Here is a 26,849-nt window from a genome sequence, read left to right as displayed (position 1 = left end):
AGCAGATGAACGAGGGATGTATTATTTGGAGTGTAAACGGGCGATGGGGAAACAGCTACAATTCCATTCTTGGTACAGACTCAAGAGAAATAAAAATGTATATTCACAAAAAATGTATGAGTATTTATAACAGTATTAACCATAATAGGCAAAAGTAGATACAAGCACAGTGACTAACTCATGAACAGATCAAAAACAGGATATACAACGTTTCATCTATCAATGGAATACTATGCAGTCACAAAAAGGAATGGACTGCAGCTGCAGCTACAACTTGGATAAGAATTTTAAACCTGTGTTTAATAAAAGTTAGACACAGGAGGCTGCACATCACGATTCCCATCTGTGTGCAATGGCAATAAGCACAGGCAGAGTCCAGTAGTGATTCCCTGGGTCTTGAGAGGGACAAAAAACAGGAGGTGAGGACTAGTGGGTACAGGTCTTCAGGATAACGAAATGTTCTGAGATTAGATCATAGCGTAGGCTGTATGGCTCTTGCAGTATGTTTATATGCTTATAAATTACATTTATTTATTTATTTACTTAAATGTATGAGCCTTGCATATACCACAGTGGATGTGTGGAGGTCAGAATTCAAACTGCTTCATCCTGTGGGTTCTGGGGATTGAGCTCAGGCCATCAGGCTTGGTGGCAGGGCCTTTACCTGCTGAGCCACTCTGAGCCTGTTTGAATATATTAAAGGCCATTAAATCATACAATTAATGGGATAAATTTTATGTTATGTGAGCAACAACTCAATAAAGTTGTGTATGTGGTTTTATAGAACTCACCAAAAACCCAGCCTTTTAAAAGGAATCTAAAGAGAATTCTGGGGCACAGATGGTCTGCAAGCTGAACTCAGGGCCTTCCACATACTCAACAAACCTCTCAAGAGCTCAGTCTGCGAGGTGAGACTTAACCAACGAAGACAGGAAGCCTAGCTACTTACTGGAGACAAGAGATGAGGAGAAAGCTGTGTGTGTATCTGCTCGTGGAGAAAGGAGAGGAGCCCTTTACTGGTCAAGACCGGGGAGGGAAGACAGATGTTCCCCTCCACACTTCAGATAGGCACTGACTCTCTCACTTCATCAACAGAACTCTAGCTTTTCTTGGGAGCAAGTACTGTTTTATTTTATTTAACTTCACTGTCTCAGACACTGTCTCAGTATGCTGTCCAGGTTGCACACTCCTCTGCTGCCTTCTGAGTGAGTGCTGGGCTAACAGGTATACACCATGCTTGTGCATGTGGCAGAGCTCTTCCAACTTTGTGCCTGAGCTGCCATCTTGGGGCTGCACCCACAGACAGTCTGAGTCTTAAATGTACCTCTTAAGTGAGCAGAATATAACTTGAAATTTTCTAGCAGGTAGAAAGTAAGAAGAGATCGTCAAAATTATTTTAAGTGACATACTTGATTTGACCAAAGTGTAGGGTACCTTGTCTGCTGCCACAGAGTGGGGTGGAGGAGGGGTCCCATTTTCACATTACAGTACACTGCTGGAGATCAGTTATTTTGTTAGGCTTATGATGAACTTACATGGCCTTGCTTGTTTGGAGACAAGTGAACCACGGGATCCTGCCGCATCAACCTCCCACTGGGGCTCTCTCGGAAAGCAGGCAGTACCTTAGATACTGCTGGGAGATGGCATGTAGGCTCTGGAACACAGCACAGGACATTGTGGAGCAGGCGCTGAACAGGTACAAATGTCATCTCTAAGAGCTCACTGCCCTGCCAACTCTGGGCATCCAAGCTTGTTAGGAGTCTACACCAAAGACAGCATGCCAGAAACTAGGTGGCTGATGGATAAAGCTTCCGGCTAGTGACAACATGCCACATCATACACATTAGCATAGCCAAGTGTCACAAACGATGCAGCAAAAGTTTGGAGCCAACTATTGCCTTTGGGGATGGGGGGGATTCAGAACACATGGGTCAAACTTATGAGTCATTCACTGCAGTGAGGCTAATCTACCTCAGTGTCCATTCCCTACTCAGGCATGGAGGAATCACACATTACTTACTGTGACACCTGGGAACATTTTACCTGTGAACTCATGGTGCCCAAGGACAAAAGAACCGTAAGCTGAGCACGACAGAACAGACACTCAGCAGCTAGTTTATTTCAAATGACAGCTTTCACTACTGGGGCACTATGCTTGCATTCAAGATGAGGTTCCCCCCTCCCTGACTAGCCTACAGCTAACAGCAGGAATTATGGACTTTTCCAACACCCTCCCTGACCTGCAGAGGACCAGGCAGCTTGCTTCTGAGGTGTGACCCATCACCATGGTGGCAGTAAGGTAGAAACACACTAAGGTAATGTTGCAGAAGAGCCTGTTTAGAGGAGATGTTCCCATCCCAACAGCACCACTGCACATGGGATAAAGGCATTCTGCCAGAGCAGGGAGGCAGACGACATGCCCAGGCCTTCTGAGTAGGGGATGGGTGGGATAAGACTGAGAGACGGCTTCAGTAACAAGGCACAGAGGATGAAGCGACTGTTGACAAAGACTGTTTCAGAACCTAGGAATCACTTCTCTCTTCCTCAACTTCCATACATTTACATGGGACAGTCACTCACACAGAACAAAGCATCAACCTACAGGTATGAACTGTGCATCTCTGTAACCCATACTGATGATAATACTTCAGGGAAAAGAGAAAAGGATTGTGGGATGGAGGTACAGGATGGGAGGATGAAGACCCCAACCTGACAGTACATAACTCAGCCTTTGGTGTACAAATTATGCTGACATCAAATTTCTTATGTGCCTGTTGAAGCTTAATTTCTGAATGGCGAAATCCCTTGTGATGATCAGCATTTGTGCTGCCACTAGAGGTGGATGGACTTCTCCACATCCTCAGAGGGCTGCCTATGCACCAAGAACCTGACTGAGGGCTCACTGAGGGCTTGCTGCTGTACTGAGACATTCTCTTGGCTGATAGCCTAACAGTGGAGGGAAAGACTTTTTAAAAGTATCCATCAGGTAGGACAGTGTCTAACCAAGCTACAAATGTAACCAAAGACTCAGTGTCTTCCCACCCTGTGCTGAGATTTCATTTCCCTTAAAATTCAGTATTAAGAATGCTAAACTTCCCAGGCACAAGGTGAAACCAACCAACCAAGCAAACCCAGCAAGCAGGGAGGAAGGTGCTTAGGATACAAGAACTCATCCCTGGGTCATTCTGACTGACGTTTGAAGCCCCTGAGAGACCCGGTCTTACTGCTGCTTTCATATGCAGTCTAGCAGAGATTAGTTCCCACGCACTTGCTAACTGGGGCTGTGCTCATAACACTGCTTTGATGATATCAAGAGGTCACCTTGATCTGACAGCACTTTCATAGGAATCACTCACTCACCCATCTGGTCGGCAAGGCTGTCCTCACTTCTCTGCCAGCTGGGTGTGGATTTTCCACTGCCACCAATATCCGACTGGGTGTTTTGCCTGTCGATGGAAGCTGGGGATCTTCGGCTCACTCCAAACCTGTGGTGGTTCCCCCAAACAAAAGCAAGACACATCAGAATCTTCACCCACAAGATGAGGAGAGTCCTGGTTCTGACGACAGGTCTTACCAGTTTCTGCTTGCACGTTTGTGCACGTAGACACCTATCTCCTCAGGCAGGCAGGCTTATTATTAAAATCGAGTGTTAACTGAGGCACAGAGCTTGCCAGTAGAAGGCACAGACAGTAAGAAACCCAAGTTCACCAGTCCACATAGTCCAATCCAGACCGCCATTTACCATCAACCCCCTTAAATCACTCATATACATGTTCTCAACCATACATCTCAGGGGCGGGGCTGCTCCTCTTAATTCAATGATGCACTCTGGGATCAATCAATTTCTGAGCAACAGAAATTGTAGTCTAAAAAATGACAATACGGCTTATATTTTTCATGAGCCACTTTCTAAATGTATGAATTTTAAATTGCTGTTGGGAAGGGTAACTCAGAAGAGGGTAAGCTGGCATGTAAATTAGTATATGTCTATTGAGCCAGGTTGATTTTCCCCTTGAAACTTGTGACCCAGTAGAACAAAACACAGCCTCCGAGTGCTGTCTCAGTTTTATCTCCCAGCTAATTAGAATAGTTTCAATGTCCTAGGACCAAGGAATAAACAAGCTCATCCCACACAGTTGCGGACATAAGGCCCACTGAGGGGGAGGGAGGGCACCAACATGGCACACTGTCCACAGAGAACCACTGTATGCTGGTTATCGCTATGATGTCATGCATGCCCAACATTAACAGATGCCCAGAGGAGCACAAACACTTCAACATCGACTTGGATACAGCTTTAGTGCTAAGGGAAACTTCAGGATCAAACTTCATTCATGGGCAACAGTGAGATGCAGCAGAGCAAGAGCCAGACCACTTCTTGCCTCACAGATGTGCATACAAAGAGCTTTTGTAGGCTGAGTGTAGAGCCAATTCATTAATCCCAGCACTTAGAAGACAGAGACAAGAAGCTCCCTGAGTTTGTAGCCAGGGCTACACAGAAACCAAACGAAAACAGTAACAAGGAAGAACCCAAATTAACACCACCGAAGTAGCTTTGGTGGACAGGAGGCATCACTGCATCAGCACCATCCTTCTTTAAAGAGCATCCCCAGGTACAAAACACACTGTGAGGTGTCCTGTGCAATCCAAGGTGAGTACACTAAAGATCACAGGCCTCCCAATACCACCTAGGGCACAGGGTTAGCCACTGCATACCCAGGAGATAATCACTGCCTTGTTAACAAAAAAGGAGCACTCAGGCACTGGGCTCATAGTTTTTATCATCAACCATACTAATATCTCCACTTGCTTTGTTGATAGATATCAACAGCACATCGCAGACACGAAACTTTTTTTTTTTTTTGGTTCACTCCTTTACATTTTAGTGCTATACTAATGATGGAGGGATGTTGACTACCTAGTTGTGAAGGCAAATCATACCATATAAAATCTAGTTAAAATAAGAAGTAATCAGTTGGGTTTATGGTATGATAAAATAAGTGACTTGCAATCCCTCTGCAGGGACCCATGAAGAAAAGCTAAAATTATTTCTAGTCATCACTGAAGCAATCATGTTAAGATGTCGACACTTCAGACAGGCTACTGAGGGAGACAACAGGGTGGAGGAGGAGTATTCTTGAGTGGTTTTATCACCTACCTTCTGTTAACATAAATATGTAGCAAGCCCCCTTGCCCCCACAACAAAATCCTGCTCAAGAGTCATAAAAAGGCGAGGGGCTGGCTCGGTAGTTACAAGCGCTTCCAGAGGACATGAGCATGATTCCCAGAACCTACATGTGGCTCACAACCATCCATAACTGTACTTCCTAATCTCCAAGGGTAACAAGCACAAACATGGTGCATATACATATATGTGAGCAGAACACTCATGCACATACAAATAAATAAATAAATCTTAAAAGAAAAAGACCCAACAGAAATGCCAGCCATTATAAATAAATACCCACTATAAAGACATTATGAGTAGCTTGCTAATTTTTGGCATGGTAAAATCTCAGAAAAATAATCAAATCACATGCCTGTATATTAAACACAGTCTTTAGAAAAATGTGGACTAGAAGCATTTGGTTTTTGAATGGTTCAAGTTCTCTCTCAGGGCCAGCAGCACCCACAGCTTGGTTTTCTTATTCTGAGCAAAGGCAGCCTGTGTGTGGCATACTGGGCTTCCCAGCCCATTACTTCCAAGCCTCAGACACTGCAGCACCCTCAGCAGCCTTGAAACTCGGTGCATTTCCCTTCCTTTTCACTCTGAAAGTTTTTCTCTGTTTTCTAGTGGTACTGCAGATGAAACCTAGGGCCTTGGACAAGTTAGGCCAAGAGCCACAACCAGCCTGTTCTATAAGCTTTCTCAGAAGCAAATAGTTACTTCTGGGAATTTAGGGTCAATGAGGATTTAAAACAAACAAACAAACAAACAAAAACCTGTTGGTTAATGGTGGCCTTTAATCCCAGTGCTTGGGAGGCAGAGGCAGGAGAATCCCTATGAGTTCAAGGGCAGCCTGGTCTACAGACAGAGTTCCAGAACAGCCAGATCTACACAGAGAAACCCAGTCTCAAAAAACCCACAGAAAACAAATCAACAAAACACAGGCCTATCATAAGACAATTTTAAGCATTGGATGTGGCTATCATGTTCTCCATATCAGCAGCAATATAAACTCCATGGCAAGGAGTGTTCTGCTGAGTTCACTTTGGAGGAAAAACGTGACAAAAAATTCTTCTGGTGGCCCCGAATGGCCCGTGTGATGGAGGAACTGATGCTATCTAACTTTGCTGCCACACAGGTTTGAGACTGACCATGTTCTTCAGTGGTTTGACCTAGATGGTGGGACAGCCTTCTTTCTGTCTGGAGGATTAGCTACATCTTCCCTGCTGGCTTCATGCAGTTCTGTGTGGCCTGTCTGAATGGGTTTCACTTTACATATCTGAACAGAGGATACTGATGATGGACTCCTCTCCATACCTACCCTTCAGGCATGGATTTTTGTCTGTAAGTGCCACCCCCAGAGCCAGTCTCGCTGGACGATGACAAGTTGCTGGGGGAGTTACGGCACTGGGATCTCGCCAAAGCCATGGATGAGACTGTCACATAGATGTCCGAACCAGGAGACAGCCTGCAAGTATGAAGTGAAGATAGGAAGTCAACAACTCAGGGAGAAAACCCCAAGGGCACAGCATAAGATATCATATAAACAGCACAAAAGCAGAGGCCCCATGGAGAGAGGGGAAGTGAGGTCAGAGGGAAGCCCACAAGAGAAACCTCCCTAACATTGCCCCTAAGGGAACAGCTTTTGGAAAAGAGCCTCCCAGAGGGTGGGACCCATCAAAAATTACAGGGGAAAAGACCTGGAAAACATACATGCTTCCAAAAAAGCAGTCAGGATTCAATCAAGTGAAGTGCTGTGCAGTCTCCAGGCTGGCAGGGCTGAGGGAAACTGGATGCCAGTGACATTAACCAGTTGATTCCAGTTTCTCACCCCACCCACCTTACAGCCACTGTAAGAGCACAGTTCACCGGCGTCTCTTTGTTTTTCTATCTCATTACTCAGTTTACAATTTTCAGGCTCTGGCAAGTAGTTTTTATAATTTTGGTTGATAGCAGCATGACACTAAAAGCATTTAAACAGTTTCTAGAATTGCACTTGTTGGACTTAGATAAAATGATACATTTAGATGATCAGTCAGTAGAGATGTGCTGTGTCTTGGCCTCAGCATACTGCTCAACTATCAACGAAGGTCTGCGGGCAGGACAGACAGACACTTTCTCCCTCGACCCTCTCTATTCTAGTAGACAATGGGGCATGCAGCCACAGAAATATCTGTAAGTGTTGACAACTGTGAGCTGACTCAGTAACAGAGAACTTTATTCAGAAGTGAATGCCTGCAGATGCCTGGATTCCTGCTAGGGCAGGCTGCCTCCATGTGATAGCAGAGGAAGTGGGTTCTAAGTCACAACAGGCCAGGTTTCTTGGCTAAGCCTACTGCATTTTCTATGAGCTGCTGTCCACAGAGAAGTCAAAGATTCCTTCTACTAGCTGACAGTCTGTATAGGTTTGGCATGACTAACAGACTTCTAATGGGAAGCCATCTTCAGCTGCAGGCAGAGTGGAAACCTGGCCAAGTGGCCGACTGGATAAAGCCATTCCTCCAGGGCTTACAGATGGGAGGTGACTGGCTCAGCAGGTGGCAGAAGGACTCTGAGGGAGAGGGAAGAGGGCTGCTAGGAGTCTAGCTCTGCATTGATCTCTGACACAGATCTGAGTTCTTCCTGGCTGTCTCCTAGACATGGCTCCTCAATTCTCTCCTCAGCTATTCAAATCAAGCCTCCTCAAAACTAACAGCTTCTCTACCTGTGTTGTGAAGCCAGCCCCTCCTCTACTTGTTATCTTAAGCTAAGCATACTTAAATCCCGCTCTTTTTCCTCTTATCTTTCAGATTTCACTGTCCTAATAATACTGCACACTTGTGGACTACACACAAGATATGTCCTGGTCCTGTAGGTAGTGGTCTTGAAAATATGGCTTGACATCATGGGCTCCACACTCTGACTATCCTCTGATCTCTTTCACTCAATGGTCTCCTGACTTCCAGGCTCTCTCCATTCCACCCCTCCAATAGCTCCTACCAATGCTCTTCCACAATGTCAACCAGTGCTAGAAGCTTCTCCAAAGTCTGCCTCTGTCCACAGGACAGAGGACCAAAACCCTGCCTGCCACCTTCTTCAAGGCCCTGCACCATCTGACCTGATTCCATTCTCACAGCCATGCTCCCTAATTGCTCCCTGTGTCTTGTACTCTGGATAGGCTGACTGTGTACTAAGATTCAGAGTGCCACTGCACCCGTGCTTTCCATTCATCTACTGCCTACCTAGAATGCCTCCCTCACTTCCCATTAGCCCCCAATTCCCGTACTGTATCTGAATGCACAGAGCAGAACGTCTTCAGATCACATAGCAGTCTATTCCGTATACTATCAGCCACACACAGAGCATTGTCAGTCTCATGTGTACCTATTTCCCCATGAGGCTCTGTCCCAACAGCACAGGACTGAGCCTTACTTATCTTCATTTATGAATGCTTTAGCTGTATATATGAAAACATCACTTTTTTTTAAAAGATTTATTTATTTATTATATGAGTACACTGTAGCTATCTTCTGACACACCAGAAGAGGGCATCGGATCCCATTACAGATGGTTGTGAGCCCCCATGTGGTTGCTGGGATTTGAACTCAGGACCTCTGGAAGAGCAGTCAGTGCTCTTAACCACTGAGCCATCTCTCCAGCCCGAAAACATCACTTTTATGCCGGGCACCTGTACAGGGCAAACGAGGGTACTGGATGCTACAGAGGTTGTGGGCAACCCAATATGGGTGCTGAGAACTGAACCTAGGTCTTTTGTAAGAGCAGCAAGAACTAGTAATCCCCCACACCTGCCTTAGCCAGGGGTTCCTACCTGTGGAAGATCTAGAACAGCTGAAAAGTGTTGACTTTTAGAATTTATAATTTGCTAAAAGCAATTATAATGAAATCAGTGTGCTTTCTTAACTGTTGAAACAGGAATGGAATTACAGGGGCTAAGATTCAGTACAAACCATTATGGCCACATGAGGCAGGAGAACTACCAAGGCTGCTCCAAGTGTGACCTAAGACAAGCAGAAGAGTCTGAAGACTGATGGGAAGCTGGATCAGGCCACCTCTGAGCATCTTCCACCATCACCGTAAGCCATGCTTTTCCTAGTTGACCAAGTCTCGTCACCATATGGTTTTCCATATATAAGTAGGGTGAGAGCACCATCCTTACAGTGCCCTCAGATACTTGCTCTGTGTTCTACGCTTGCTAGAGTAAGACGTGCTCCGAGGTGGCATCTGCTATGTCATCAGCTGTTCTAGCATCACCACTCAGACCTCAATGAGCATGGCGGGACCCAGGGTGTGTCTGGAGGAACCTAGTTCAACCATATCGGGGCACATTTTATATTAAGATTCACTTTTACTTTACTTTATGAGTATGGGTGTTTCACCTGCACACATACATGCATTATATATACATGAGCCCTGTGCATGTGGTGCCCACAGAAAGCAGAAGAGGGTGTCAGATCCCCTGGAATTGGAGCTACAGACAAATGTGAGCTGCCATGTGGGTGCTGGGAACCAAATCAGGTTCTCCGAAAGAGCATCCAGTGCTCCTAACCACTGAGTCATCTCTCCAGCCCCTAGTACTACCGTGTTTGAAGAGGAGAGGAATCACAAATATCTGGGCACCAAAGTTGGGTGTCCCTGTACTCTCTTCTCAGGCTTCTCTGTGATTTCCCACTATCCACTTAGATATAACCAGGACTGCAGGAGCAGTGGAAATCACAAGCTACAAACAACAAAGTAAACTGAGTAAGAATTAGGGAACAACAGACTCAAGGCCACGTGATGCCACTTGCCTTTCTGACCCAGAGTCTGTCTTCCATGAGCAAATAACACTGACAGAGTTCAGATGTGATTGCATTTTGTACAGCTTTGATCCTGTCACTGCAAAAAGGAAGAAATGCTATAGACAAAAGGGAAAGTCAGGATGGACATAGAATATGAGCCAGCCCCAGTGGGGCCAACAGGACATCTGGGCAGCTGAGTTATGCCGCTGGGCATGGCAAAGTGTTTAGCCACATGGCTCCCCGGGCAAAGTTAAGACATAACTTTTATCTTTAGAACTTTCATCCTGTAGCCTGTTCTGCAAAACATACATCAAACTAAAACACCTCATGCTCATTCTCAACATCAGCTCTGTCCCCTTGGCAAATGTATCAGAAAACTTCTACTGATTATTGGAGTGAGCTCAAAATGAAGAACAGCCTTTCCAGAAGGCTGGCATTCATCCCACCTCTGCTTTGCATTTATGTGACTCAATAGTGGCTTTGTCTCTGACTGTCCGCATGCAAGGACCCACACAGGGCGACTGGAGGAAAGCCACCCCAGTGTGTTTACATCTCCAAATACATGAGTGCTGGGCAAAGAAAATTTAGAACCAGCTTTATCCTTGTGACATATGGCTCTGCCGTTTCCAATACTGTGACTCCGATGCCATCCGCCATGCCATTGACTAAGAGGCCTGCTCGATGCAGGAGGTGTGACTGTCTAGGTGCTGGCAGCCCAGTTAGTTCTGCAGAGCTCGGGCTATTGCGGGGCATCGTGTCACTTAGAAGTGGTGCCCTGGAGAGGATAGCAGTCTCTTCTCACTGGCTTTCCTCATACTGACCTCCCTGACTTGTGCTGAGCCCTCACAGCCAAATCTGTTTTAAAGACTACTGTGCACAGTAACTTCCCTTTTCTTCTAAAATAATCCAGCTGTTCCTGTTTTGCTGGACCAAAACATTGAGTATTAATGGCACACATGTTTAGAGAATGAAGATTAAATACCTTTCAATTGCTATAAAACCCATTAATCCCATAGAAAATAAACAATAATCGGTGTGTGTGTGTGTCCACAAAGGCTGGAACATAACACTTGGCGCTGTTCCTCAAGTATGTTCCCACTACTTAATTTTTTGAGATAGGGTCTCTCACTGCTGCTGCAGGGAAACCGTTCAATCGTCTTATCAGCTAAGTCTGTGAACTGCAATACTAACCCGTGTTGCAAGACCTGCTCCTGAGTGTAATGATGGCACAAATGTTACGGGGTAACTAACGACTTCCTGACTGGACTGAAGGCCTGTTCCGCAGGAGGACGTGTGCCTGATAGTATAATTTAACTGAGAACCCATGGTTGAACTTACTATTATTTTGTTAAATGGACACCGTATCAAACTACCCTCTAATTTCTATCTGTTCACCCTAAGATCAGTGCAGTGGTCAGAACTCATCAGAGAAGTTCCTCTGTGCTGAGAGCAGTGGTTAACACAGAAACTCTTAACTGGTCAGAGCGAACTCCACAAAATGACTACGATGTGTTTAGTCACAAGCAGGACATCAAACTACCTCCTCAAAGCTCAGGAACCACTGCAGAAGAGGGAGCAGAAAGAGTATAAAAGCCAGAGGTCAGGGAGTAACAGAGGAAAACATTGTCTTTTTGATTTAACAGGACAGCTGTGTTCATGAACTCATAGCACCTGTGTTTGCCTGTACAAGACCTGCACAAGATCAAGCCAGGAATCATTCCAGCATGGAGGGAGAAGAAATTCATATGTTCCTACCCTTGAGTGTGCTGGCTTGAATGAGGCTCATCTTTAAAGCTTGGTCCTCAGTTGGTAGAACTGCTTGGTAAGGATTAGCAGGTGTGGCCTTTTTGGAAGAGTTATCATAAGTGGGCTTTGAGGTTTCAAAAGCTCATCTCTCTCTCTCTCTCTCTCTCTCTCTCTCTCTCTCTCTCTCTCTCTCTCTCTCCCTCCCTCTCTCCCTCTCCCTCCCTCTCTCTCCCTCCCTCCTTCCCTGCCTCCTGCTTGTAGATCAGAAAAGCTCTTGGCTTCTGCTCCAGTGCCATTCCTGCCTACCTTGCTGCCATGTTCTCCGCCTTGAAGAAACTATAAGCAAGCCTCTAATCAAATGCTTTCTTTTGTAAGATGCCTTGGACATAGTATCTCTTCATAGCAAGGGGAAAGTAACTAAGACATTGGAGAAATACAAATAGTTGATGGCTTCTGAGAGAGGGAGAATCAGTTTTCCCTAAGAGTGTGGTCCCTGGTAGGTGCACTACACTCCAGTGGAATGTCTCATATTCAGATGTATGGGCACCATCAATTGGACTTGATAGATTCTTAAGGGAAAAAAAAGGCATTAAGTTTAAGGGAGGGAATCTGGGAGGAGTTGTGGGTAGGAGAGGGAAGACTGTGATCAAAATATAGTGTATGAAATTTTCAAAGGATTAAATTATACTAAAGGAAATTACCAAACCTAAACCTAGATATGTAATAACATAATCGATGCCTTGCGATTTCCATGGATCAACCCACAGACCCATAGTCAGTGTGTACTGAAATGAGTCTTAAAACCCACTGTTCCAGACAATCACTGATTACAACCTACCAATCCATCAGAAAGGATTTCTCAATGCCCAAGTAGTTAGTGGCAAGATAATTTCCTGAGTATTTAGGATTAATTATACTTCTATTTCCTTCTTTTAGTTCCAAAGTGACAGGACTGCTTAGACATACCCACAGGAACAAGGCCCTCTGTCACCCAAGTGCAAGCACGAACCAATGAGAAAAACGATCGAGAGGCTTTCAAATAGCAGGGTGACTGACAAATTAGATACTCCAGCCCATAATTAAGCACAGCATTTTGCCACAACTTAGCAATTACAACTGGATCCACTCAGGGAACAGGACCAAGTTATCTGTCCTTATCAGTATTTATACCGACCAGGACTCTTCCAGAATGATGTGAAGAACTTTCTCTGAAGCCATTTAAGTTTATAGAATGACTGCTCTACCCAGTAGCTTCTGCACAGGTTGTGCTCACATCCAAGCAGCCAAAAGCCCCGTCTTTAATGATTTCCTACTGTGTACTCTGGGAAGAGCTATGACTGGTCCCAATTTCAGCGCATCAGCTGTTCAGCCAGAGGCTGGAAATCTTCCCTTCATGAGCCTCCTACAAGGCTTCTTTCAAACAAGGCCAACTGCTCAGACACAGCTGGGAGCATTCATAGGCTGGCACACACCATGGGTGCCTCTTGACAAGAATCAATTTTATATCTAAGGCTGATTCTAGAGGAGGGGAAAGAAAAAGTACAGTAACTGTCAGCAGGACCAGCCACTTAACCTGTGGGACCCAGCATATAAAGAAAACGTAAGTTTCCCTGTTCAAACAGTATTACAGATGTCCAAAGACAGTATTCCAGAGGTAACAGCAGAACCCATGCTTGGTGTAAGTGTGAGGCTTGTGTAGTGCACAGGAACCTGCAGCTGACCTTGACCTTGGTGAATGTGACTGCAGCCCATCCAGTTCATGAACGGGAATTCATTTCACTATTTTTAACTGAGTGGCTGTGTACTCGTGCAACATGCTGGCTGAGAAGTTAGATGGGTTAATGCTAATCTCAGCTTCACCACTAACTGGCCGTGACTTTGCAAAACTCATCTCCCAGTCATCGTGTGCCCTTCCCCATAGAGGGATTAAATACAACCAACTGGGCTCATGGGAGGGTTAAGTAAGAAGCTTAAAGTTGGTGCAGATGAACTCAACAGTCATCTTAAGTAGTACCCAAGTAAGATGTGACAGTTGGAGGGAAGCAAGATGAAGGAAACGTACTCGACATGGAACTTTAGAAAGTCAGGTTAGTGAGGAAAGTCTGAAAGGTCATGTACATGTGTGAGGGGGAGAGGCTGACCTCCACATGGCATGTCAGACTGGGCTCTGAAAGCACATGCCACTCTTCCCCAACTCCAACTGATGAGCTCAGCTCTCAGGCCTGTTTAAGCTGCACATGGATTCTGCGGCATCCCTGTGACTTCTGCTGTGCACTGGCCATCAGGGTTGTTTTCAGAATAGTAGACAGCCTGAATTAACCAGGACATTGTTACTCGAGACTATACAATGTCCCTGAAAACAAACTATCCTCAACACATGCTTACCGAGGGGTAGAGCCTGCAACCCTGGTGCCCTAGTTTCCAGGGAAAGTATCTGATAACACAGGTGGCTGTGCAGGGAGGAGGCTTCTGTGGTAAGGTTTTCCAAGGACAGGTATAAAACCCAGGCTGGAGGAAGGGCTTCTGGGCAGTTCAGAGCCTCAGCCTGACACCACACTGAAGCATTTGCCTGTCACTCCCTGGGCGATCCTGGAGTGAGCACATGAGAGTGGGTTGGGAGGCCTGCCCAGCTCTTTCTGCTGGGCCATTTTCTGAATGCCTGAATAGCAGCCCCCCCTTGGTGTTATCAGTTAACAATGTGGAGATGCAAATCTTACGAACTCTAGTCCCACAGCAGATGCCAGAGAGCATGCCACTGCAACCCCCCCCCCCCCCCCCCCCCCGAGCAGCATGAAGGAAGGGCTTGGGCCCAGTGCCTCTGTGTCTCTCTCATCCCAGCCTCGGCTCTTCTACTTTACCTTGAAGACAAACCTAACACCGATCTCAGGTTCAGTCATAAGAGATTCAGTCAAGAACTTGTAGTTCGTGTGGGGCTAATGCAGACAAATTTTATTTGTTAAAATAAAAGTCTGCTAAACAGCCAGCGTAAGTGAAGGCGGTGCTGTTAGTTCTGTTCAGACCCCGTGTTAACGCTCAGCACAGCCAAGGCAGTTACCGTTAGTTTTTGTAAAAAGACCCTTTACTCTGTTCCAAATCAGTGCAAGTTCTATTACTCACAGGAACCCTGTGGATGTTCCAGTGTTTGCTGGTTCTTAGAATTCAATGATGAACAAGGCAGCTAAATCAGAACCCCAGACAAATAGGATTAGGATAAAACAGAACAAATTCTGTGAGCAAATCTGATGATCTTAGCATTCCCAGAGGGGGAAATTAAGGCAGAGACAGGAAAAGAAAGTTTTGGAGAAATTGAAAATGACTTTCAGAAGACAGATAGGAGCTGAGCTATGAAGGGTGGAAAGGGACCAGGCTAGGCTTGAGTGTTCACTGAGGAGAATGTGACTCTTTAGGGACAATGGGGGTTGGGAGTGGTGAGGCTCAGCTGACTTTCTGGGGAGTAGGACTTGAGCCAAGGACTGTGCAGAACCATGAGTGTCAGGAAAGGCTTGGTTCCGGGTGCATCTCCATTTTTATCACATGACTCTGCTAGCAGGAGGCTGCTCCTCAGAATTGGAGGCTTCTGAAAATAATTTAGACTTTTAAAAAGTAGCATGAAGTATGAACTCTCAAGCCAAGAAGGAAGAAGCTTAAAACAAAAGCTGACTCAGGGATGGGGAGACAGCAACTCGGTCAGTAATGTCTGCTGCTGCACAAACATGAGCATCACCCCAGCGCCACATAAAGCTAAGTGTAGCAAGGGGTGCTTGCTGCCCTCCCTGTGGGGAGCAGGGACAGAAGCTCCCTATCGCCTGCTGGCCAGACAATCTACAGCTGAGTCAGCCATATCCAGGCTCAGTGAGAGACCCCCACCACCACACTCAAAACAGGGTAGGAGGGTGAGGGGTATGGCTCATGGGTAAAGGTGTTTCTGGTCTTGTGACTTTAATTCTCCTATGTCCTGTGACTTTAATTCTCAGGTGGAAGGAGAAAACTGATTCTAAAAAACTGACCTCTGACTGCCACAGGTAAGCTGTGGCCCTTTCCCCAAAACATGAACTCACTTCCCCAACTCCCCCCTGTACTCAAGAGAAGACGGAGATTATCTTGGAGTGGGTCAGGGATGAGGGCAGACATAAGCAGAAAGAGTGATTAGAAGTAACAAAACTTCAGGTTTGGGAAGCTGAGTGCATTCATTAGCTTTGATCACTACAGAAAAATACAACAAGCATGTCGCTTACAAGGAAAAACTGAGTTCACACTCTGGGCTTCAAAATCCTAGAACTGCAGCATTCTTTATTTAAGTCTCTCGTGAGTGTGGTAGAGGGCGGCAGGGTGTACACTGGAGAGCATGCTCACATTCTAAGCCACAAACAAAGAGTAGAAACAGAGAGGGTACACGGTCTTCTTTGAGGTTGTTCCCCAGTGGCCCCCAGACTTCTCACTGGGTCCCACATACAAACTGTTCATGGTGCTGCCCAGCAGCACCACCTGACCAACCCCTCGAAGATGGACCTTTTGGGGGCAGGGGCACAACTCATCAAAACCTTAGTGACAAGGAGTGTTTTGAAGGGGGAGTGGCAAATGCTGGCATTCAGTGAGGGCTGAGTGGCTCAGTGGTCTGGCCCCAGCAAAGCCCCATGCTCTGTGACACAAAGATCCTTGGGCCAGCTCAAGAAACTGTGACATAGGGAGAGGGTGACAGTGCACTCACAGCCCAGTGAAGGCTTGTCACCATCTTACTTGTTCAGTAGAGTGGAAAACTCTTGCATATATTAAGGTGCTGCTGCCTATCCAAAGCCCTGGACATGGTTAGGTTCTGAGTACAGTAACGCAGATCCAGACAGTTACAACTGATCCATCCCTAGTGTGCTTAAACTCAGCAATGTAGCTACACAAGTTTTTACTTCATTCTCACTCTTGAACTCTAGATAAATCAGTTGTATCACGTTACCTATTTCTAAGTTATTGTTATTAATTTTGTCAACAACAACACTCCACAAACACTGTAAAATTACATAAGCAGAAGCACACCTGGGAAGCATACAATTGTCACATTCAAACTGAATGGATCAGATTTCAAATGGTACAAATGTACAAAGAACCCTATGCAGTTGAAAATTTCTTATTAATCTCAAACACCAATATATATTATTATTACATAGACTGTGTCCTTAAATATTAAAAGAAAATAGTCTTTCCTGTAAATTTAAAACATGACCTGTGGGCCTGTGGTTCTGAAAACCATGAAGTATAGAGCAGGCTTCTGTCACTAGTACATGAACATTTACCCAAAAGGAACCGTGATGGACCCAAGGCAGGCAGGCAGGCTTGTGTCTCAAGAGAGCTGGTTTTTCCACAGCTCAGCACAATGTTCCAAGAAAGAAGAAAGGGAATCAAATGACTGTAAGAAAAACTCAAGGCTCTGAAACACAGGTATCTGTGTGGACCAGACACAGAATCATGAATCATGGTCATCATAGACCAGACACACAGTCTCAGTCATCTGTGTGGACCACACACAGAATTGAGGGCATCTATGTAGACCACACAAAGTCACAGGCATCTGTGTGGAACACACACACACACACACACACACACACACACACACACACACACACACACACACACACGACTCACCTTAAAGGTTCATCTTGAAAATTCATAAACGACCTAGCTACAATTGTAACTGGCAAGAGTGTGGGCTTGCTTAAAGTTAAAACTGGGAACAGGGTAGAAACTGACAATGTTTTGCAATAGACGGCTACCATAAATTTCAAACTGGAGGGGTCATCCTAATAACATCCAGAAAAGAGTGACAAGACTTCAAAAAATAACCTAGAATCTGAGATTCTATCAGGGGTTGCAGAGAACATCCCATACAACTTGAAGCTAGAAGGGGCAGTGGATAGGATTCAAATCTTAGGCAGCCTCACCCTGTCCCCTATACCCCCACAACCCAAAGAAGTAAGAAGTAAGGTTTTTCCTGGGGTCTTTGGCCCTCCCCCAGGGAGTCATACCTTCTCTTAGGTGGGGGATAAGACAGGAGCAGGCTCAGACACATGCAGGAAGCCACTCTAGAATCCCAGATGTTCCTCTTAGAAACAAGAGGTCATGTATTCCCAAAGCATTTGTCCTGGCTAATATTCTGTCAACTTGATATAAGCTAGAGCTAAATGTTAATAGGGCCTCAATTGAGAAAATGCCAGAGCATGGTGCTGCCCCTAGGTAGGTGGTCATGGTGGCATCAAAGAGCAGGCTGCGCCAGGCAGTGGTGGCACATGCCTTTAATCCCAGAAGCCAGAGCCTGGTCTACAAAGTGAGTTCTAGGACAGCCAGAGGCACACACAGAAACCCTGTTTTGAAAAATACAAGCAAACAAAAGAGAAAGAAAGAAAAGAAAGAAAGAAAGAAAGAAAGAGAGAGAGAAGGAGGGAGAGAGGGAGGGAGGGAGGGAGAGAGGGAGAGAGGGGGAGAGAGAGAGAGAGAGAGAGAGAGAGAGAGAGAGAGCGAGCGAGCAAGAGCGAGCAAGAGCGAGCAGGCTGAGCAAACTACGAGGATCAAGCTAGCTAGTAGCACTCCTCTGAGGCCTCTGTTTCAACCCCTGTCTCCAGGTTCCTACCCTGACTTCCATTAGTGATTAATTGTGACCTGAGAGTTATAAGATGAAATAAACACTTTTGTCCCCAAGTTACTCCTGGTCACAGTATTTGTCACAGCAATAGAGACTGTTACTAAGCCAGTACTGAAACCAATGAGCTACAAACTGCACCTCTGTCTCATGATGGCAATTTTGCTGAACTTAATCTTTCGTTTCTGCTGCATTTTAGAGTCAACACACACCACAGCTCATCCCACTCTGTCTATCATGTGGAACACTGTGAAAGGGAATGTCTCAAATGATTTTACATGGGAAAGCTTCTGGACTGTTCTGTGGAAGAAGAAATGGTGCTGGCAGGAGAAAGGGGGCCCTTTAAACAACGACTTCCAGGTTCATCTTCCAAAACATGAACTGAAGCATGAGCCGTGGTTAACACACCTTAGGAAGACCCAAACGTGGAACAGAGAATTTATTCAGAGAACTCTTGGAAGCTTTTCCTTCTCAAACATAATCAAAGCAAGGGGAGACCAAGAAGGGATGGTGTGACTCTGGGTAAACACCAAGGCTCTCTGTACATAAATCTTCATAGTCAATGAAGGTTTTTAGAAGGCCATTTTTATGTGTGAGCTTTTACAAACTGTTTCTCTGTGGTAGTCTAGTATCCCAAGATGGCTAAGTGATGGAGTTACAGCTTGACTACCATGCAGAGCACACCATGCTATACTCCTCTATACTCCACAGGGAGGCCTCCACTTTCCACTGCCCCTGAAGTAGACCAATTACTGGGGACACTGTTGGTGGCAGCCTGTCCTGATGGAGAAAGCTCTGTCACAGGGACTCTGCTACCTACCCCAGTTCTAGAACACCCTAGCTCCAGAGGCTACCATAGAATCAACAGGGGCAACACAAGCAGAAGCGAAGACAAATTGAGAGTGGGCAGGAGAAAAGAAGCTTCCAGCACGTACTTCAGAGAGAAGTCATCTCCATGCATCCATAGATTAGACTAGAGCTCAGCAATGACTTCAAACTCCAGGTTCAATTGTTATTGACATCTGAAAGATCTTGATCCAGTTTACTATCAGGCTGAGGCTCCAGTTTAAGGTGGTAGAGCTCACAGAACCATGGTTAAACACCATGACGCCTTGTCAAGGCAAACCCTCCCTTTAGAAGAATTTTATTCTGACCTTCAGTCTGACTGGAGTTGGCTCCTCACGTTCCAGGACTTCCATCCCGTTCCTTTCGCTTAATGACCTCAGTGTTAACTGCCTTAGCCCTTCCCCACTGCTTGCTTCTGCCTTCCAAGCCACAGGAAATCCACTGTACTGTGAGTTACTGCTCTCAAAGTCCTTTCCAAACAAAATGATAGAGACACAGGTATCTATCCAAACTCTCACATCTCACTACTTCTAGCTTATAAGTTGCGTAAGACGTTGAAGATAGTACAGTCAACCATGACCTTAAGATCATGGATCTTTTAATCCAATTGGCCACTACTATGAGGTAAGGATTTCTGTTGATAATCACATAAAAATTAAAGAGCAAAGCATATACAAATCCACTGCAGAGGGTGGGGGTGGGGGTGGGGGTAGATATTCTGCTTGGAAAGCTCCCATGCTTTGGAGGCCACTCATGGGCATTTCGGTTTTACTTCTGAGAAACATGGGAAAGCCTAGAGCTGGTGCTATCTGAGTCTGGGGCTCAGATAGAGCAACCTTTGAGGGCACTCACCTCCTTTCCAGTGGGCGCCCATCACTGGAGATGCTTCGAGGGATGTTGGCGGCTCTTTCTGGAGGGGGCATCTTTCCATCTCCCTTCCCAGCATTCAGCCGTGAAGTCATGGGGCTCTGCAGCTGCGATGGAACCTGGGGCGAGTGGGCACCCTTGCCGGCATTACGCTGCCATTTGTTGTTACTCCGGAAGGGAAACTTGTACTCATAGGAAACGCCTTCATTCATCTTGTACTCCATCACTGGCATGCGGTAGGTTTCTGAGCAACTCCTATGAGGAGGAAGGACCAGGAGGAAAACAGTGACTACTGTGCCTTGCCATGCCAGTGATGACACGCTGACTCCCATGAATAGTCTCTCTTTCAGTCTCTGGGCCTTGCAGGTTTCCTTCCACAACCTAGTCACAGCCCCAGAGGAATCACAAGTATGTTCCTTTACTTGGTCCCAACCATGGAGACTGGGATGAGGAGTCTCTAGAAACACACAGGACCTGGGTCAGCTGGAAGCATGGAGCGCTAAGGAGGGGAAGGCAGCTGAAGGAGCACAGAGCAGGCAGCTCAGTGCAGACAACAAGCAGCTCCCTCCACACAGCTCCACTCATAGCTGCGACTGGGCACCTAAAGGGGAGGGTGGCTCTACATGGGCTGGGATCCCAAGAGCCAAGAAATGAAGTCAGGAAAGATACCCAAGCCCATCAGAAACCCAAATTTAGCCTAGGAGGAAGAAAACATACTACAGAAATACAACAATTTTTAGTCCCCTACAGAAGGCCAAGCAGAATCTGAAACTAGACTTCATTTCTTTTCAAAGGAAGAAATCTCTCTCTCCCTGAGTGACATCAAGGGCCAGGGACACGGGTCCTGCCATTTCTACTCCACCTGAAACCTTGGTCCTCAGGAAGCCACATTCCATTCTTTATCTCTACACAGTGTGAGAGAGAGAGAGAAGGCCGGGGGAGGGGGTGTTCGTTTGTCCTTAGCCAGGCAGACTACTTCTATCCCCACTACAGTATTAACCTGTGTATCGGGATTGCATCATTAAGTACAGGGACTGCGAGGTTTGAGCAGCAGGAGGAGACTTGAAGGAGGGTGAGTGGCTGTGAAGAGTCGCCCTGGAGATAATGTAGACCAAATCCAAGGCAAGAGGGAGGAGCCAAGGTTGGAATTTTAATTTTAGAAAGTAAAACAAAATTGGTGCAATTGATTTAAGATGCTTTGTTTTACCCAAAATATCTGAAATTCTATCATTTTAACATATACTTAGCACTGAGAAATTACTGAGGTATCTATGTTTGACTCTCATGCAAACTGCAGCCAACTGCCATTTCCTACTGTCCTCATAGCAAGGGACCACTTAGGCTTTGTATCCTACCTATTTCTGTAAAACCTAAGGACCACAGATGGAATCAAGAGTGGACATTCCCCTGAAGGACGAAGCTGGTGGTAGTTTTAATGCCATACATAAGTAGTCATGAAAAACTCTCCATGCCTCCTGGGAATAAAATGTGGTAGGGAAGGTAACTGTGAGACAGATTACAGGAAGCAGATGGGTCCTGATTTAGCCATAGCATGGTGAGTCCTCGATGGGGGGGAGGGAGGATCCTACACTACATTGGCCTTCTGGACAAGCATAGATACCCAGAGAGATTTGCGGTTCGGAGGAGACAGGCCAGGCTTTAACCCACTGAACAGCGTACCTGCAGGCTTGGCTTACTGTAGTCCATAACCAGAGAATATCACTCTTAAATCTCCACAAATCCTTCACCCACAGTGAATCACATCCACAAAGTGCAGCCTATGACAAAAGAAACTGCCAGCACCTATAGGAAACCTATCCAGGCCTGTGGTCAGCAGGCATTTCAGGGTTTAATGTGACCAAAGGAAAACTAAAGCCTAATGTTAAAACCCAATGCTTGAGAACAGCTTGGTCCCTAGCTGTGACTTTGTCTCTAAAGAAGTACATAACTCCTTTGGATGGAACTCATCTGGAGAATGAGATTTGGACAGATACGTTCTAGCTCAAAGGTGACATGCTCTAACTTTCAAAGCAAGAAAAAAACCACTTTGCAACCCATTCCCATTTAAAAGATAATTTGACTCTCAAATCCCCAACACGAAGTAACAGTCCTAACGATAATCTGGTCTTTCTATGTAACTGTTTTTAGCTCTTGAATGGCCCCTGACTGCAGAGCAGCACCTGCAGAACAAAGCTGCACCATCCGGAGGGCCTCATCTAACCCGCCAGCCACACATCTCTAAGTGGATGAGCTGCAGCCCTGGAGGTCAGACACTGCTCGTCACAGACTCTGGAGATGCCAACCGTGAGGGCTTTCGCACTCATGGAGAAGGGATGGATGAGGACCCTCAGGAAGGGCCTCTGGCAGCCCTCAGAACCATTTCACTGTGCTGTCCTCTTGGCTGTCTGGCTACTCTAGGCAGCGCCTTCCATTTGTCTCACTCATTTGTTACAAAATGAAGCAGCCACAGGGTAGGTACTGTGAAAAAAGAAAGAAGACCCACCAGGCACATGTCAGGAACTCAGAAATTTGGCTTTGCTTTATGTCCCTTCTCTTAAGCAAACTACAGTTTGTGGAAGGGTTGCCCTGTTTTCTAAGAATAGGGAAAAGTCCTTGATTTTTTTATATTATTTATATAATAATATATGTATTATTTGGGGGGGAGGGTTGCTGTCAAGCTAACTTCCATTTTAAAAGCTGCCTTTTCAAATTCAAGTGCGTACACACACTCTATGGCCTGCCTGACATATGGTCACTGTGTGGCTGCCTAGGATGATCTCAAGGTTCCAGCAACTGCCAGCTGGGTAGTGAGCTTTGTGGAGGCCTGGCCCACCCTACCTAGATCCCTAGGAAGACTGACAAAGAGGAGAGCAATTACTCAGAGAACAGAGTAACTAGTTGCTAGGAAAACAGCAGTGGGAGTGTGAAGTGTGGAGGGAAGAGACAGGAGCTTCATCCTATTTTGTTGAAAACTGTAGCAAGGTGTTAATGCTTCAACTGTTCCCTTTGAAACCGCGTCTGCAGAAGTGAACAGCTTTCTAGGCCTCCAAAGGCCTCTGCACAGTGCACAATGTCCCACCTGCACAGAGTAGCCGGCGGGGACGGATATGGCTTAGCACTGAGCCTTTACCCAGCTTTCCAGCTCAGCCCTTGCACGTGCAGGCAGCAGTGCATGCTTGGAGAGAATGGCATGTGGGTTTTCCAGGGGAAGACAGATGTGGCTCCTTCACACGGTGTATGGAAGTCACCTGCACTGATGTCAGAACAGGCTGTCCCATCTGGCCCAGTGCAGACTTTTCCAGATTTCATGGTGGTAGCTTCAAAGAGGCCAGTGGGAGAAATGATACCATGAACCAAGAACTGCAGATTTACCAGCACACCCATGGTTTACACTAATGCACAGGGTAAGGGTCTGTGCCAACCCTATAGAATAGTGTTTATACTTGGATTCTGATGTCTGAGGAGCCTGAGAACTTAAGTTACTTTCTCTTTTGTAAGATTATCATTCATTCATTCGTTCATTTGTTTATCTATGTGTTTATTCATTTACTTGCAGTAGGACATGGTCAGAAGATACTTGTGGGGTCTCCTTCTGCCACATGGGATCCTGGGGTCAACCTCAAGTCATGGGGCTTGGTGGGGGTGGCTGGACTCACTGAGCTATCCCACTGGCCCTGCCTGGTTTCTTACAACACGAATAATAGTCATATTACCTCATAGGACTGCTAAAAGAATTAAATGCATTAATTCATGTAACAGTGTATTTCTTTCTCTAGGACCTAGAATACTGAAGTAAAAATTCAGTCAATGGTATTTCCTAACACTCCAAGGAAGTTAAACCAGGCCTCAATGAGCGTGGCTAGTAAGCCACCCTTTATCGCTGGCCTAGCTTCCTAGTAAGAATTACTCAGTTTGGTGGCAATGGGAATTCCATTCTGTCCAGTCTCACAGCAACTGCTTCCTTCCAGCTCCCCACACAAACCTGGAGTCTCGAGAAAAGAGCAGAGCCACTGTGTATATGACTCCAAGAGCTGAGGCACTTCTCCTAACTATATAACCTATCTCCTGTTTAGGGAACTCAAAGGACAGCAGCCAGGGAACAGCAGAGTAGAGCAGGGCACTTGGAGAAGTTCTAGGTAAGAGCCCGAGTGCCCTTTGAACCAGCACGTGTCTCCAGATCAGCGGAAGACTTACTGTAAGTGTTAATGGACTTGGAGACTCTACAAAGGCTGGCAGGGTGAGCAGATCCTGCTTTCCTGGACAGGGACACATATCGGATGATTTTAGGCTACTCTTCCATCCCAGATTGGCTAAACCAAAATGTGTGGATATTTCTTGGTTTCTTGGAACACTCAGCTATCTAGAAGATAGTGTCCTTAGCCTGCTCAGACTAAGTACCCCAGGATATTTTGACACAGGCATACAAACCCCAGGCTGCCTATCTGTTAAATGGCTTAAATAAATGCTATTCTGAATAAAGACTGATTTTGAACTGAAGTCCACTAAGTCTTGAAGGGGCACGAATACCCCTCGGTGGTGATTTATATTCTACCACCTGCCAATCATGAATCCATTGAGTGCTCAGACACAGGACTAGTCACTTTAGGGAGAAAAAGAAGTATGGTTTTGGTTTCATCAACTAATTCTTAACATTTACTTATGAGTAATCATTAATTAATCAGATGTTGTATGTATTTTCCTCGTGTGTGTGTGTGTGTGTGTGTGTGTGTGTGTGTGTGTGTGTGTGTGTGTAGATAGGTCTTCTCTGTTTAACAGTCCTGGCTATCCTGAAACTTACTTACCCTGTCTATTAAGAGATATTAAGAGAGGTCCCATGTGGCCCAGCAGCAGCAAACTCAGACCTACCTCCGAGGGGTGCAGTCATCATGGGGAGGGATAATGACAACTTTCACTGTGACTGACGTTCTCAAGAGATCGATCATCTGTTCATGGCTCAGGGTGGCCACTGCCACCTTGCAGATCTCCACCAGGCGGCTGCCCTGCCTCAAACCTGCTTGCCATGCATAGCCATAGGGTTCTACATCCGCCACGATGCCCTCATAGTTGACATGGAAGCCAAGCTGGCCTAGCCCATTTCTTCGCAGCGTCATCTCCACTGATTCACAACCTTTTGAAACAAACTGGACGAGGGAATGAGAGGTACTGGGTTAAGTTATTTAACAGTGGACTCAGAATTAAAAAAAAATACTGCCTTCAGTTACTCCTAACATCCTATAGCTGGCTGAAGGGCAGGCTGGTTATTCCTCTCCCCTGGTCTCTATTTGGTAGGCAAGCAACACACTGGCTGCCTCCAAAGGGTCCAGTGGCTTTCCTGACGTTATAGGAAAATCTGGAAGAGACCTACAGCGAGCTGGCAGCAAAGAGAACCTGTATTCTGCATTCAAAGGCCCTTAAAAAAAAAATCCATGGTGGGTTATTAAGAGGTTCATTAAACAGCTTTCTCAGCAGCTACAGCAACAGCAGTCATCAGGGCAGTGAGAACGGGCCATGTGCAGGTGACCCCAGACATGTCTGGTGCTGCCACTTTTCCTCAACAAATGATGGAACACAGGGGTATCAGACAAACTGTGCTGCTTCACACGGCAGCGAAGGAAATGCCAGAGCCGCCAAGTATACCCCACAAGCCTCTGCACCCCGGCTTTAGCCCGCTGAAGCCTCTAGGAGTCAGAACGGTAAGAGGAGACAGTCTCACCTGCAGCCTTTTGACAATTTCTTTGATATCTTCACTGCTCATGAAGCTCTCCACAGAAATGCATTCTCCACGCTCATAGAAGATCTTAAGGCTGCTGTCGCTGGAAGTCCACCCTATCACATCTCTGCAGGAGCAATTGAAAACCACGCTCTTTGTTTCCTGCTCAATGAGGACGATGAACTCATTGGAGATTCCAAGGAGGCAGTCGAATTCCATGGCCTTGTTGTAGTCTTTGGCCCGGACTGCCCACACAATGGCCCCCATGCTACTGAGCTCAGCTCCTGGGTAAGGCTTAGACTTTTCCTTCTTCTTAGAAGCCAGAGAAATAAATGGAAACTTGCCAGAAGGGTCAATAGGTGTGTTGGTGACATTCTTTTCTGCCAGATCTTTCAGGTATTCCTGGCGGGTCCTTGTTGCCATGGCCCTGAACTTCTCTGATTTATGAGCAGCGTTTTCTGCATTAATCACTTTGGCCAAAAGGAAGTCCCTGAACACGTTTGACTTGGGGAAGGTGACCCCTTTAGGGATGGGAGGTCCAAAAGAAGGCACATCTCTGGACCTGGTGACTGCCACACTGAGAGACAAAGCAAAGAACAAAGGATGAGACTGTGTTGGTATGTCTGTCTTCTATTACACCACGGGGACAAAGGGCTGGGGCTGCAGCTCAGTAGCAAAGCACTGGTCCAGTGCAGACATGCGAGACTCTGGGTTTGATCCTCAGTACTAAGGAAAGGGGCCGAGCATACACTAAAGGTAAGACAATCACTCCTTTTGTGTAAGAAAGAACAAACACTTCTACTTAGTTAGTAAACTTTTTAGTTTTCTTAAGTTTTTTCCAGGCAGACTCTTTTTACCTAAATCTTAAAGTCAAAACTTCACTTCTTTAGCAGGTAGGAGACGAACCACAACATCATGAGGGGTAGGAGTGGCTTACTGTATGTTCTACATGACAGAATAAAGGGTGTTTTAAATACCTGCAGACTATATCCAATAGAGGTTGCTATAATCACACAACTTTTCAGAACAGAGATCCTGTCAGAACACAGATGTGTCCCCCACTTGAGAAGAATGGCTGCGGGTGAGATACACAGCTCCTCAGGGAAACGT

At 46.0% G+C, this 26,849-nt stretch overlaps 1 protein-coding gene across 5 annotated transcripts in view; it reads right to left on the bottom strand.

Annotated features, from left to right (window-relative positions):
* Positions 1–26,849, bottom strand: part of Sipa1l1 (signal-induced proliferation-associated 1 like 1) — a 279,472-nt gene that overhangs the window by 33,321 nt on the left and 219,302 nt on the right. For 3 of the 5 annotated variants that reach the window (NM_001389245.1, NM_139330.2, XM_087552262.1), the window contains 6 exon segments: positions 1,536–1,654; positions 3,361–3,485; positions 6,489–6,635; positions 20,015–20,284; positions 24,896–25,170; positions 25,743–26,316. In NM_001389245.1, the coding sequence (NP_001376174.1) occupies positions 1,536–1,654; positions 3,361–3,485; positions 6,489–6,635; positions 20,015–20,284; positions 24,896–25,170; positions 25,743–26,316 (1,510 nt within the window). 5 annotated transcript variants of the gene reach the window in all.

This window comes from Rattus norvegicus, chromosome 6 (assembly GCF_021556685.1).
Source record: "Rattus norvegicus strain SHRSP/BbbUtx chromosome 6, alternate assembly SHRSP_T2T, whole genome shotgun sequence".
Lineage (NCBI taxonomy): Eukaryota > Metazoa > Chordata > Mammalia > Rodentia > Muridae > Rattus > Rattus norvegicus.
This window is presented reverse-complemented; position numbering and strand designations above follow the sequence as displayed.